The sequence below is a fragment of the Ruditapes philippinarum genome, unplaced genomic scaffold, assembly GCF_026571515.1.
Source record: "Ruditapes philippinarum isolate M1 unplaced genomic scaffold, ASM2657151v2 ctg1685_1_1_1_1, whole genome shotgun sequence".
Taxonomy (NCBI): Eukaryota; Metazoa; Mollusca; class Bivalvia; order Venerida; family Veneridae; genus Ruditapes; species Ruditapes philippinarum.
This window is the reverse complement of record NW_026860356.1, coordinates 125,491-138,237: the sequence shown is the minus strand read 5'-3', so window position 1 is coordinate 138,237 and position 12,747 is coordinate 125,491. Positions and strand designations below refer to the sequence as shown.

At 33.4% G+C, this 12,747-nt stretch overlaps 1 protein-coding gene across 2 annotated transcripts in view; it reads left to right on the top strand.

Annotated features, from left to right (window-relative positions):
* LOC132759785 (uncharacterized) overlaps positions 1 to 12,747 on the top strand; it is a 71,229-nt gene that overhangs the window by 56,349 nt on the left and 2,133 nt on the right. For both annotated transcript variants that reach the window (XM_060751634.1, XM_060751633.1), the window contains 6 exons: positions 398 to 552; positions 1,218 to 1,475; positions 1,759 to 2,004; positions 7,721 to 7,900; positions 10,663 to 10,767; positions 12,576 to 12,692. In XM_060751634.1, the coding sequence (XP_060607617.1) occupies positions 398 to 552; positions 1,218 to 1,475; positions 1,759 to 2,004; positions 7,721 to 7,900; positions 10,663 to 10,767; positions 12,576 to 12,692 (1,061 nt within the window). The remainder of the gene's footprint in view (positions 1 to 397; positions 553 to 1,217; positions 1,476 to 1,758; positions 2,005 to 7,720; positions 7,901 to 10,662; positions 10,768 to 12,575; positions 12,693 to 12,747) is intronic.

The window sequence follows — 12,747 nt, the reverse complement described above, 5'->3', positions numbered from 1 at the left end:
TCTAGTTAAACTAAATCTGATAATTAACTTTTTCACCTTCATGTTTGGTCATGTTTAAGATATTTCTATTCAATAAATGTAGCTGAAAATGTTTTAGTTTTTTTACACAGAAAAACGAAAAATAAACAGACAGACAAATGGAGTCCATTTAAAAAAATAGAGATAAACCTAGAAAAATCAGCAGCTACAACAACAACACGACAATACACATATGTTGCACGTATTTATGCTAAATGTTTATTAAAGTTTTAAGAACAATAAAAACTATATCGTTTAAACTTAACAATTGACACGTTTTCTTCCATTCATGTTTCATTTTGTGTTAGATGTATATTCGTTTCAATTAACTTTGGCTTATCATGTTTTGATTGAAAATTTCCTCGTTCACAAATTTCAGGGCAATTGGTGAGCCAACAGTTGGGGACTGTACTTGCACAAACTTCCGGTCATTTATTATAGACAGAACATTGGAATCAGAATATTGTAACAATGAACATAATGCAGATTATTTCATCTGTCAGTCGGATTATAATGAAAAGGGGAAAGAAAAATGTAATTTATTTTTGTTCATACTCCAACAGAAATGTTTTCGTGTTGGTTAAGTTAAATTGAGTTTGAAGTTTACCTATTATAACACCTATGCTATTTTCAGGGGTTATATGCAAGCTTCCGAACAAAACGAGCATTTTACGTTGTTGCTTTATACATTTACGTCTAATATGATTATATCTTATCAGAAATCATATGTTAGAATTTGTATGTGGTATATGGGACAAAAGAACATATTCTCATTATGTATTTTTGCCTTCGACTTTTCTCTTACTCTTATTGAGTCATTTAATGTTTAAATGTTTAAATTGAACGAACAATTACGTACTTTGAACGCCAAAAAAAAAGTATAGGAAAGGTTTAAAGGAAAATATATGTGTATGATTTTTTCGCATTTGAACATTTGAATGTATTTCAGCAAATCACATAAATTTCATTGAAAATTTTATTATACACATGTAACTCTTTCATTATCGTTTCGAAATAGGTTATTGTTCCTATTTTGTTTATATGTTTGAGTATGAAGGAAGCATATTATAAACATGTTTTGGTATATATTGTTTCAGAAGTAATTAAAAACACTCTATTTGCTATTTGTAGTAAAAGTACAAATTTGACATGGCGTACCTGATTTTTAAATAAATATATTGTAACATTTTCATTTTCAGTTGCCTCAAAGAAAAGCAAGTGTAATACTTTGTCTGAAGGAAATAAAACAAAAATAAATTACTCCTACTCCGGGAAGTTGTGCCAGAATTGGAGTAATCTAACGAACAATGCTTTGATACATTTCAATAAAACATTTGACAGACGAAAAGAAGTCTTAAAGAAGAATTCTACATTATGTCAAGACCCTTATCGCTCTGGAATAATGGGTTGTTACGTGAATGACAGCGTGTCGACTTGGGAGCCATGTTTCTTTTCACGTACGCCTTTGTTGTTGTTAAATGGTGTTTAAAATGAGTTTGATTTTGGCTTAAATTTCAGTAACAATCAACAATGAAAATCACGTTTCCATTTTATTTCTATTTTACCCATTTTATTTGGAAGATTTTGTTATACATATTAAAACTCAATCTCGAGTCTGTGATTTTCATGTACATTTCTTTTGAATCAAAACCATTTTTATCGGGTTGTGTTTTCTTCACATTAATCAGTAACTTTATTTTACACATGTTTACTCAACAAGAACTTTTCCCCCCAATATAGTATATGATAAACAAGATCATCAAGGAAAGGCGGCGCTCAATGAACGCAGCCCCCACCCGACCCAGCAACAAGAGCCAGTGGCAAGGAGCCGAGGAGGACCCTCTGGTTCTGATTCCATGACCATGGCCATTCCTGATGTTTTTTTTGTATGCAGCTCTACCAGTCGCCGTATACCATGGGTAAATAAATGTGATAAAACGTTCCATTGTGAAGACAAAACTGACGAAGTTAATTGCACATTGGAAGGTAGGAACTACGCTATAATTTAGTATTTTTGTGCCCCCCACCATATAATGGCTGTGGTATATAGTGTTACCCTGTTCCGTCCTTCCGTCCTCCCGTCAAATTTGGCATATAGATATGTCATGAGAAAATACAGGTCAACTTGGAATTTGGTCATGATTCGATGATTTTTGGCAGAGTTATGCCCCTTTTACTTAAAAAATAATATGAAATTTTCAGTTTCCGTTCATTATCTCCCCAACGGTATTACACATTCAACTCAAACTTGACATATGGATATGTCATGAGAAAATACAGGTCAAATTCGAATTTGATCATGGTTCGATAATTTTTGGCAGAGTTATGCCCCTTTCACTATGAAAATAATATGAATTTTTCAGTTTCCGTTCATTATCTCCCAAACGGTACTACACATTCAACTCAAACTTTACATATGGATATGTTATGAGAAAATACAGGTCAAGTTCGAATTTAAGCATGGTTTGATGATTATTGGCAGAGTTATGCCCCTTTTACTTTGAAAATAATATGAAACTTTCAGTTTCCGTTCATTTTCTCCCCAACGGTATTACACATCAACTCAAATTTGGCATGTGGATACGTTAAAGGAATGTGCAGGCCAAGCTGTTATAGTGGAGATAAATTATTTCTTTTTTGTCTCCAAATCGCTCACTAAGTATTTTAATAGCAACCTGATAATTTTCGTTTGAAAGAGTCAATCCCGCAATGGCAATTCTCGCTTCGCCAGTAACATTTTCCTTCAGGTAATTAAACTTATCTATTGTAGATAACCTTTCATTCTTGTGAACGGCACTTTCAAAGGAGTCCCAGAACTCAATCCAAAGTAAGCGATTTCTATTTAACGATGCTATGTGTGGCTTTGAAAGTTTGACTGATGTTTCTTTCCTTTGTGATATTTGCTTATCCATTAGTTTTGTTTGAATTTCAAACTGTCGTTCACCTTTTTCCTGTTGTTGAATGAAAAAGTCTCGTTGCATTTCTATCTGCAAATCAAACATCCTTTGAAATGCCTTATCACTGACAGAATGTCCAGTTTCTCTACGTTTTATTCATGCCTTAAGATCATCTTTACACAACTGCAGCTTATGCGATAATGTCAAAGCACTTTCAGTCAAAGCAGAATCATCTTCGATAATTGTTTGAGTTGTATCGTCATCTAAGCCCCGCAAGGCATAAGCTAATTTTTCTGACTGAGCACTCAACTTTTCGACATAAGTGAGAAGACATAAGTTTTAATTTTATTTCTAAATTCACTAACCTGTTCTTGTAAGTTTTATACTCTAGTCCAAACCAATTTTAATATCTTTTTCAAGTACATTAATATACCGTGTACGCACACCCTTTATAACCTTAATGTTTACGTTTACTTTTTCCATCTTTGATAATGCACTCTTTGTCCGAAATTTTTCAAAATATTCAAATGAACTCGTATTGCTGTATACACTTTTACTTATACATAATATTTAACTCTGTCCCAACTTTGACTTTAGTTACTTTAAACACAATACAACTCGTTCATCTCCATAAATTTGCAAATTTTAATACATACCTTTTCCTTATACAAGCTCCTATTTGTAACGTGAATATTATTAATGTATTCATAATAATTAATTCCCTTCCACAGAAGCACAGCACATACTTTTTATCCCCCGCCGATGGAATCGGGAGGGGGATATAGTTTTGGCGTTGTCCGTCCGTCCCCGTCCGTCCGAATTTCGTTTCCGGAGAAGTTCTCTGCAACTACTGGCTGGAATTCAACGAAACTTTATGGGAATCATCAATATCAAGAGGAGATGCACATATCGTCGGCTTGTTCCGGCCAGACACTTTAACTCAGAGTTATGGCCCTTGATTAGTTATGTAGTATGAATATAGAGTAAAAATCGTTTCCGCACTACTTCTCTGCAACTACTGGCTGGAATTCAACGAAACTTAATGGGAATCATCAATACAAAGAGGAGATGCGCATGTCGTCGGCTTGTTCCGGTCAGACACTTTAACTCAGAGTAATGGCCCTTGATTAGATATGCAGTATGCATATGGAGTAAAAATCGTTACCGCGCTACTTCTCTGCAACTACTGGCTGGAATTCAACGAAACTTTATGGGAACCTTCAATACCAAGAGGAGATGCGCATATCGTCGGCTTGTTCTGGTCAGACACACTTTAACTCAGAGTTATGGCCCTTGATTAGTTATGCAATATGCATATGGAGTAAAAATCGTTTCCGGAGTAGTTCTCTGCAACTACTGGCTGGAATTCAACGAAACTTTATGGGAATCATCAATATATAGAGGAGATGCGCATATCGTCGGCTTGTTCCGGCCAGACACTTTAACTCAGAGTTATGGCCCTTGATTAGTTATGTAGTATGCATATAGAGTAAAAATCGTTTCCGCACTACTTCTCTGCAACTACTGACTGGAATTCAACGAAACTTTATGGGAATCATCAATACCAAGAGGAGATGCGCATGTCGTCGGCTTGTTCCGGTCAGACACTTTAACTCAGAGTAATGGCCTTTGATTAGATATGCAGTATGCATATGGAGTAAAAATCGTTACCGCGCTACTTCTCTGCAACTACTGGCTGGAATTCAACGACACTTTATGGGAACCTTCAATACCAAGAGGAGATGTGTATATCGTCGGCTTGTTCTGGTCAGACACACTTTAACTCAGAGTTATGGCCCTTGATTAGTTATTCAATATGCATATGGAGTAAAAATCGTTTCCGGAGTAGTTCTCTGCAACTACTGGCTGGAATTCAACGAAACTTTATGGGAATCATCAATATCAAGAGGAGATGCGCATATCGTCGGCTTGTTCCGGTCAGACACTTTAACTCAGAGTAATGGCCCTTGATTAGTTATGTAGTATGCATATGGAGTAAAAATCGTTTCCGCACTACTTCTCTGCAACTACTGGCTGGAATTCAACGAAACTTTATGGGAATCATCAATATCAAGAGGAGATGCGCATATCGCCGGCTTGTTCCGGTCAGACACTTTAACTCAGAGTAATGGCCCTTGATTAGTTATGTAGTATGCATATGGAGTAAAAATCGTTTCCGCACTACTTCTCTGCAACTACTGGCTGGAATTCAACGAATCTTTATGGGAACCTTCAATACCAAGAGGAGATGCGCATATCGTCGGCTTGTTCCGGTCAGACACTTTAACTCAGAGTTATGGCCCTTGATTAGTTATGCAGTATCCATATAGAAAAATATTTGTTTCCTCGCTGCTTCTCTGCTACTACTGGCTGGAATTTAATGAAACTTTATGGGATACTAAGAGGAGATGTGCATATAGTCGCCTTGTTCCTGTCAGATACTTATAACTCAAATTTATGGCCCTTGATTAGTTATGTAGTATGCATACATCTCATTGGCATTTCCAGATTTTACTAGTCGCCTTGTTCCAGTCAGATACTTATAACTCAGATTTATGGCCCTTCATTAGTTATGTAGTATGCATACATCTCATTGGCATTTCCAGATTTTACTATTTAACACAAAGTTATGGCTCTGTTATTGCCCTGAATATGTATCAAGTTCAAAGAATATTACTGTTTATGCCATGATTAATATATAAATAAAGCCTTATGTCTTCAGTTGTTGTGTTAATAATATCCAGTACTCGGCGGGGGCTATAAATTTCAACGAATTTGCTTGTTCTTCTTCGCTTTTTATCACACCAAGAAAATACTAGTTTTTGCTATACCGGGTTCCGGCGTCAAATTTGACATATGGATACGTTAAAGGAATGCGCAGGCCAAGTTCGAATTTGGTCATGGTTCAATGATTTATGGCAGAGTTATGCCCCTTTTACTTTTAAAATAATTTGAAATTTTCAGTTTCTGTTCATTATCTTCCCAACAGTGTTACAATTTCAACTCAAATTTGACAAATGGATATGTCAAAGGAATGCGCAGTTCAAGTTCGAATTTGGTCATGGTTCGATTATTTTTGACAGAGTTATATTTTGAAAAAAATGTGAAATTTTCAGTTTCCGTTCATTATCTCCTCTAGGGTATTACACATTCAACTCAAATTTGAATTATTTTTTGATAATTTTCTACTTCATCTTACTACACATCCTTGGATATCTTAATAAAATAAATAATTTTTCTTCTTAAAACAAGCTCTTTATAGTTTATCTGAAATTATTCTATCAAGGCACCCACAGGTCGGAGTTTCCCTCTAGGTTAGAACAACGGCTATCTTTCCTTCCACAGAAACATCACCATATGGATATGTCATAAGAATGATTTGGTCGACTTCCAATTTGGTCATGGTTTGATGATAGCTGACAGAGTTATCCCTCTTGAAATTTTTAAATTTTAATTATCCGGTCATTATCTCCCCAATGGTTGTACACATTCAACTCAAATTTGACATATAGATACATCTTTAGAATGATTTTGGACAAAGTTATCTTTCTTGAATGTTAAAAAAAAATTGGAATTTTCAGTTTCAGCACTCATACTTTTGTGATAATGTATATAGCTATTATTATTTTGGCTACAAATATGCAATATGTAATTTACAAAAGGTTAACACTGAATAGTTTCAGTGCCTTGAACTTTGTTTAAAAATGGTTTGTGTTTACATTGAATAGTTTTAAGGGCTTTGAACTTAAAATGAAAAAAAATAACTTGTGCAAACAAATTTGGAACTAAATATTATAATATCTGAAGTTTTTGCTGCATCCGGGGGCATCCGTGGCGTGACGACACATTTCTATTTATATAATGTCATGCTTCAGTTATATTTAAAAAGATAGTGTAATTAATATATTATGTACTAAATACATGTAAAGTGAATAAAATTAGCCGTGCATAATATTTAAGAGGACTAATATTGTGTGTTAAAATAGAAATAGAAAAGGAGATCCAAATAAACGTCCAAAACGGCATACGAAAATATTCTTCAGACATGGTTTAACTTTTTAGCAATCTTATATAAGAAAAAGGAGATAATTATTTTGATATTTCAGTTAATTATATATATTTACGATATAATATATTGTATAATTCATCAATATAAAATAATAACACTATAACAGATATACATAAAAGATATCCTTACAACTGTATTGGCGAGTCATACACATTCCCGTAATATGGACTAAATAAATGATTTTAACCAGCTTTTCAAAAAGGAAAAAGATGATATGTAGATGTCTGTTTATCGCCCGGCTTTTTGTGGGCGTGCATAAACATTCTAAGCGTAACTTCGCGTGCAAAAAAATACAAAACCCTTTGACAATAGGTACGCTTATGCATATTGTTAAGTTTCGTGATATGCTCGACTTTGTTGAAGAATTCTGTCCATGGATGTCCATGATAACCGCCGTATGAACACATCTGCGGATGTTTCTAAATTCAAAATTTTACTATTTCACGTTTAAATGTTGAATTCTGCTTAAGCCGGTGCTAGGGGGCGTGGACGGTAATTTGCACTTTCCAGTACCGTCCATGAACAGGCTCAATCAAACCGAGCCTGCAACATTTTCAATTTTGCCGTGTTGGGCTTTCTTTAGGGATTTTGTATTTATCTATTTTACAATAATAAGTAATACTGGCATAGAAGCTATTTTACGACACTTGTTTTACGATGAAACTTTGGGATAGTAGAGAAAAAAAGTGTCATCCAATTTCTTTATAGTAACACTAATATTTTCTGTACTATTTAGATCACGAGCTTGCAGGAGACGTTGAATTAAGCTCCACTATTCTAAACGTATCGGTCGATGAAGGAGGAAACTATTATCAATGTGGTAGTAAGGAATGGATTTCAATGGCTGCAAAATGTGATACTGTAATAGACTGTTTAGATGCATCTGATGAAATCGATTGTATACGACAAAGTACAGGTGACAAAGGCTTTTTATTGTACTATTTTAATTTGTCTATTCTGTAGATAGTTTATTTTTTAATAAGTTTAGAATGATAAAGTGGAAGCATTGTGAGTTAAACATTTGAAGAATTGACGTTATCGCGTTGAAATAGAAGGTTATGGCTAAACAGTTTTAGATACCAGTAACGTTTTTTATGTTCACTTGAATACCTTGAGTTAACCTAATAGATGAGATACTCGATTTATTTATTAAATCACCTTTTTTTAACTTGTTCATGACTTTTTATATATTAGAAATATTTGTTAAACTACTATAGTATCTTTATCCTGCTTTTTATCATGTTTTTAGAATAATTAAATAGTTTAATTCTTCTTTTTCCCCGATAAAATAGCATATGCTTCATAACCTCTGATATCTTTTCAAAATTCCCTTTTAATTAGTTCCGCCCATTGTTTTCTCGTTTAGGGCACACGCATTTTTTTTACTTGGGGACCATTTGCCGCTTTTCATGGAATGGCACTTAGTGTCACATTGAAGATTCCATGATAACCGCCATATGAACACGTCTAAATTCTAAAAACATGATAAAAAGCAGGATAAATCAAATACATGGTTGATGTTTGGATGGAGAAGGTTTATCCGGCTCGCTGCGAAAGCTCGCCAACACCGGATAAACTTTCTCCATCCCGACATCAACCATGTATTTTCTATATTTATACTCAGACTCAGGACATATATGCAATAAAGTACTATTTAGAGTTTGCATGAACAGTAGCATAAAGTTAAAAAGTATAAAGCATCTAATGCTATGTTATACTATATTGTCTGCCCGGTTTTATTTCCAAAGCGTTCTGCGCAAGATGGATTTTGTCCTTTCCGTTCCTCATCCTTGCCTTCTTGTCTTAGTTAGGCTGTTCATAGTTTTCACATGAATTACCGAGATAACCGTGATAGTTGGGATAAAGAAAGGGATCCTCAAAGGGGCATCATGTTTTGTGTCGCGGACTAACCTGATTTTCATCTCGTTTATGATTGACATTTTTCGTATCAAATATTAGCAAAATAAAACTGCCATGGATTTTTGCAGAAAGCCTCGGCATCATGGTAAAAATAACTAGAGAATGTGGAAATTTTGAATCCACAAAGTAGTTCATTGGTTATTTAACAATCACGTTATGGTAAAACTGTTCTGTAAAACTACTTTATTTTAAATTTTCTCTATGTGAGATGGATAATCGATGGCTTTAGCGAAGATAAAAGCTGGCTACATTTGAAAGTCTTTGGGTAATGACTAGGATAGCTTTTTATCGTTATGTTCAGAGTCTCTTAGACGCATTTTGTTAATCTTTCTAAAAGTATCCACCTTCCCATTTATATATATTTAGGATCTTATTTATAAAAAGATGGCTAGATGTGTGAACTCTAAATATGCATAAATTACGTGGGACCTATCTAAAACCATGATCATACTTAAATATATAATTATATAGGAAATTTTTTATGATATATTCATTTTGTTTCAGCTGTTATTTCTTTCACTCATTCTATCTATCAAGTAAATATACTTTAAGGCACAGGTTATTTCGTTTTGTAAGGAGTCGAGTCAATTCATTTTACATCTAATAAAATGCGAGGGGGTAGTCTATATATTATAAACAAGGTCTCTTAATACATTGGTTACCACAAGTGTTGCAATTCTGCATGTGAAAAGAGGACTACCTAAATATTATGAAGGGCGTCCAAACAGAATACACAGGCTAATATGTACATTATAACATTTCATTATGCATTTTATGGGGCCTCAGTGGTTTTTGATTTACGGCATTATTTCTTATGTTGATTTTTAAACTATCATGTATAAAGTTTGTTATCCAATATACTTCATGTCCCGTTTAAATTTCAATTCGAAATTGATTCAGCTTGAAATTTAAACCGGAAGTTTACAAGCAAAGAACTTTTACACATGTGAATCCCCACCTTATGATTTGCTTTTTTCTTTCAATTGGTTCATGAATGGAATGAACTCTACTTCTGCACGTACAGACGACAGCCAAAAGGTTGAGAACAAGATAAGAATTGATTAAAAATCATTTATTAATATATTTTCTTGAAGGCTATATTAAAAAAATCATAATTATTCAGTTTAATCCACCTCTTAACTTTTCAATTTCAATTCAGCCAGCAAGTATCCTTCTCGCTTTTGCATCTTTTTGCTCTCTGCAAAAATCAAAAACAAGTTCATGTTGCTTATGTTCGCTTCGAAAAATGTCAGTAAAAAAACGGGATGAAAAAAAGAAAAAAGGACAGCATTCAATGTTTGAACTATCCTTGAGACTTCGAGTCTGTTTTCATCATCAGAGCCTTGCATATCATCAAGCTCTTATGATCCGGATACATACCGTGTGTACCAAGATTTTCCTATCCGATCTGTTCTAGGGAAGCGGTACATCTGACATAAAGTGACAAAAATTGTATTCTAAAATTCTCATAGGAAAAGAATGATTGAAAATATGCCTATCAAGACTCACTTAAAACTTTTGTCTTTACCCCACAAAAAATACGATATATAACCTTTTCAAATGTTCAAACTTTTATTAGTAGCTGCAATTTTATTGCATAGTATATGCAATACATAGCTTAGTATTTTATTGAAAAGGAGATAGTGCACGATATTCAATAATCATAACTAGTATTTGAATGTTGTTATTTTTTGGTTTTGTTTGTTTGGTTTTTTTTTGTTTCTTAACTAATATGTAATCATTCAATCATTACGCTAGACTGCAATGCGAACGAATTTGCTTGTGCTGATGGAAGCTGTATAAAACTAGGTCAGGTCTGCGATTTCAAACCAGATTGCACAAATGCAGAGGATGAATTTTGTGGTACGATATTTTATGATAAAACATGTCTCAAACAAATTAAATTGTCACATTGTTAAAAATGTGGTTGGTCCAATGCATGATTATCATTTGTAAGAATATGAAATTATTAAATTTGTAAAAGAATCATTTTTAATTGAGTGCGAGTGTGTCAAAATAACACGAAATATAAATGCGATGAAGCAGGTAGTTAAAATTAAAAGGAGTTTAGTTGAAACGTTAAAAATTATAATTACCTTATTTATTTAATAATTTTTATTGTATTATATGTTAAGATGATTGCTTATAAAATAAAAATTGGTGACGTTTTAAAGACAATGCTATGAAACACAAGGATTTTTTGAAAAGAAACAAATAGTGTGCTGGGACAATCGAACAAAGTTATGTTTCATGAAATATATTTGAATAACGACTCACTCTCTGGAGAAATCTGAATGTAAATATTCATACATGTATATAACTTTATATTTAACACTTTCATTAGTCCCCTACCGAGTTTACCGGAAAAAAGGTTTACCATCCGTCTGTCCACAAAACTGGACCCCACGATAACGCAAAAAGTGCTGAAAATATTTGCAAGAAATTTGATATGTGGATAAATTGCAGTCTAGAAATTATGCACGTCTTGTTCTTTTCTTCCTAAGTTGAAAACTATGGTGTTGCCATGGAAAAAATAAACTGAAAATGTGGCTGATTTCACACATATAGTAAATCCATTGATAATGCAAAAAGTACTGAAAATATTTCTATTTAAACTTGAAATATGGGTAGATGGCAGTCTGGAGATTATGAACTTTTTTATCTTCCTATTTTGGATTTATTTTAGTCTTTTTTGCTTTGGCAACAAAAAGCTTTTAAATATGGCAAATATACACATAGACTGGATCCCGTGATAACGCAACAAATACTGAACATATTTTTATTAAACTTAAAATATAGGTACGGGTACAATCTCTATTTTTTTTTCAATTTGCCATGGCAAATGTTTGGACAATATTGAAAACTATCCTTCACGCTAACTTTCGGCGATATCTTCAAGTTTTTATGCTTTTTCATTAGAAGTTCTTTATTTCTTAAGGTATTTACTTCAAATAATCTGATTATCAATCACATCATAAAAATATCAGAATTAGCCCCTTGAACTGACAATTTTCATGAAAAATAATGATGTTTCTTTTATAATTTCTTTATTTCTTCATGTATCTACTTCAAACTTCATATGTATGTGTCTTATTGTGTCACTCATATCATTTGGGAGAAGTCTCAATACTCTAGCTTAACTAATTCCAGAATTTACTCCCCCTTGAAACTTTGTTCTAGAAACTATTTTTTACTAAAACTTCCTCATTTTTATAGCATTTACTTAAAAATCCAACATCATACTACTATGACAAGTGTTTTAAATCTAGCGTCCATAAAGATAACCGTCAGAAAGTCCGTATGTTCGTGTCTCTGTCGTCCCTTAAAACTGTTTCCCGAGGTCTCTTTTAAGTCAGAATTTTTCCAACAAATTTACTTAAAATAGAGAAAAGTTGAAACATTCATCCTGAGAAAATTGGATCCGCTAATTATTTGTTTGTATAAACATAATTTCATTATTAGGCAGGAAAACGTAACACATTACAGACAAACTAAGAGCTCAAAAGATTTAAGCTCATTATTGTATGTCATTCATTTTATGGCATAATTCAATGACCAATGGCCCATCAGAATGATGCTTGGGTTCTAACCTGTAGAGGACTTATGGATTACTTGCAACACTATGATAAATGCTTGTTTAAATAGTATTAGGTTCCTTTGTTACTTTGCAGAACTTCGAAACTGCGGTCTCAATGAATATGTTTGTGGTAATAAACAGTGTATACAGGACAGTAAAAGATGCGACTCTATCCCGCACTGTATAGATGGTAGTGATGAAATTGAATGTTGTAAGTTAAACGTTTTGCACTTTCATCATTCCGAACGAAATTTATTCACATTCTT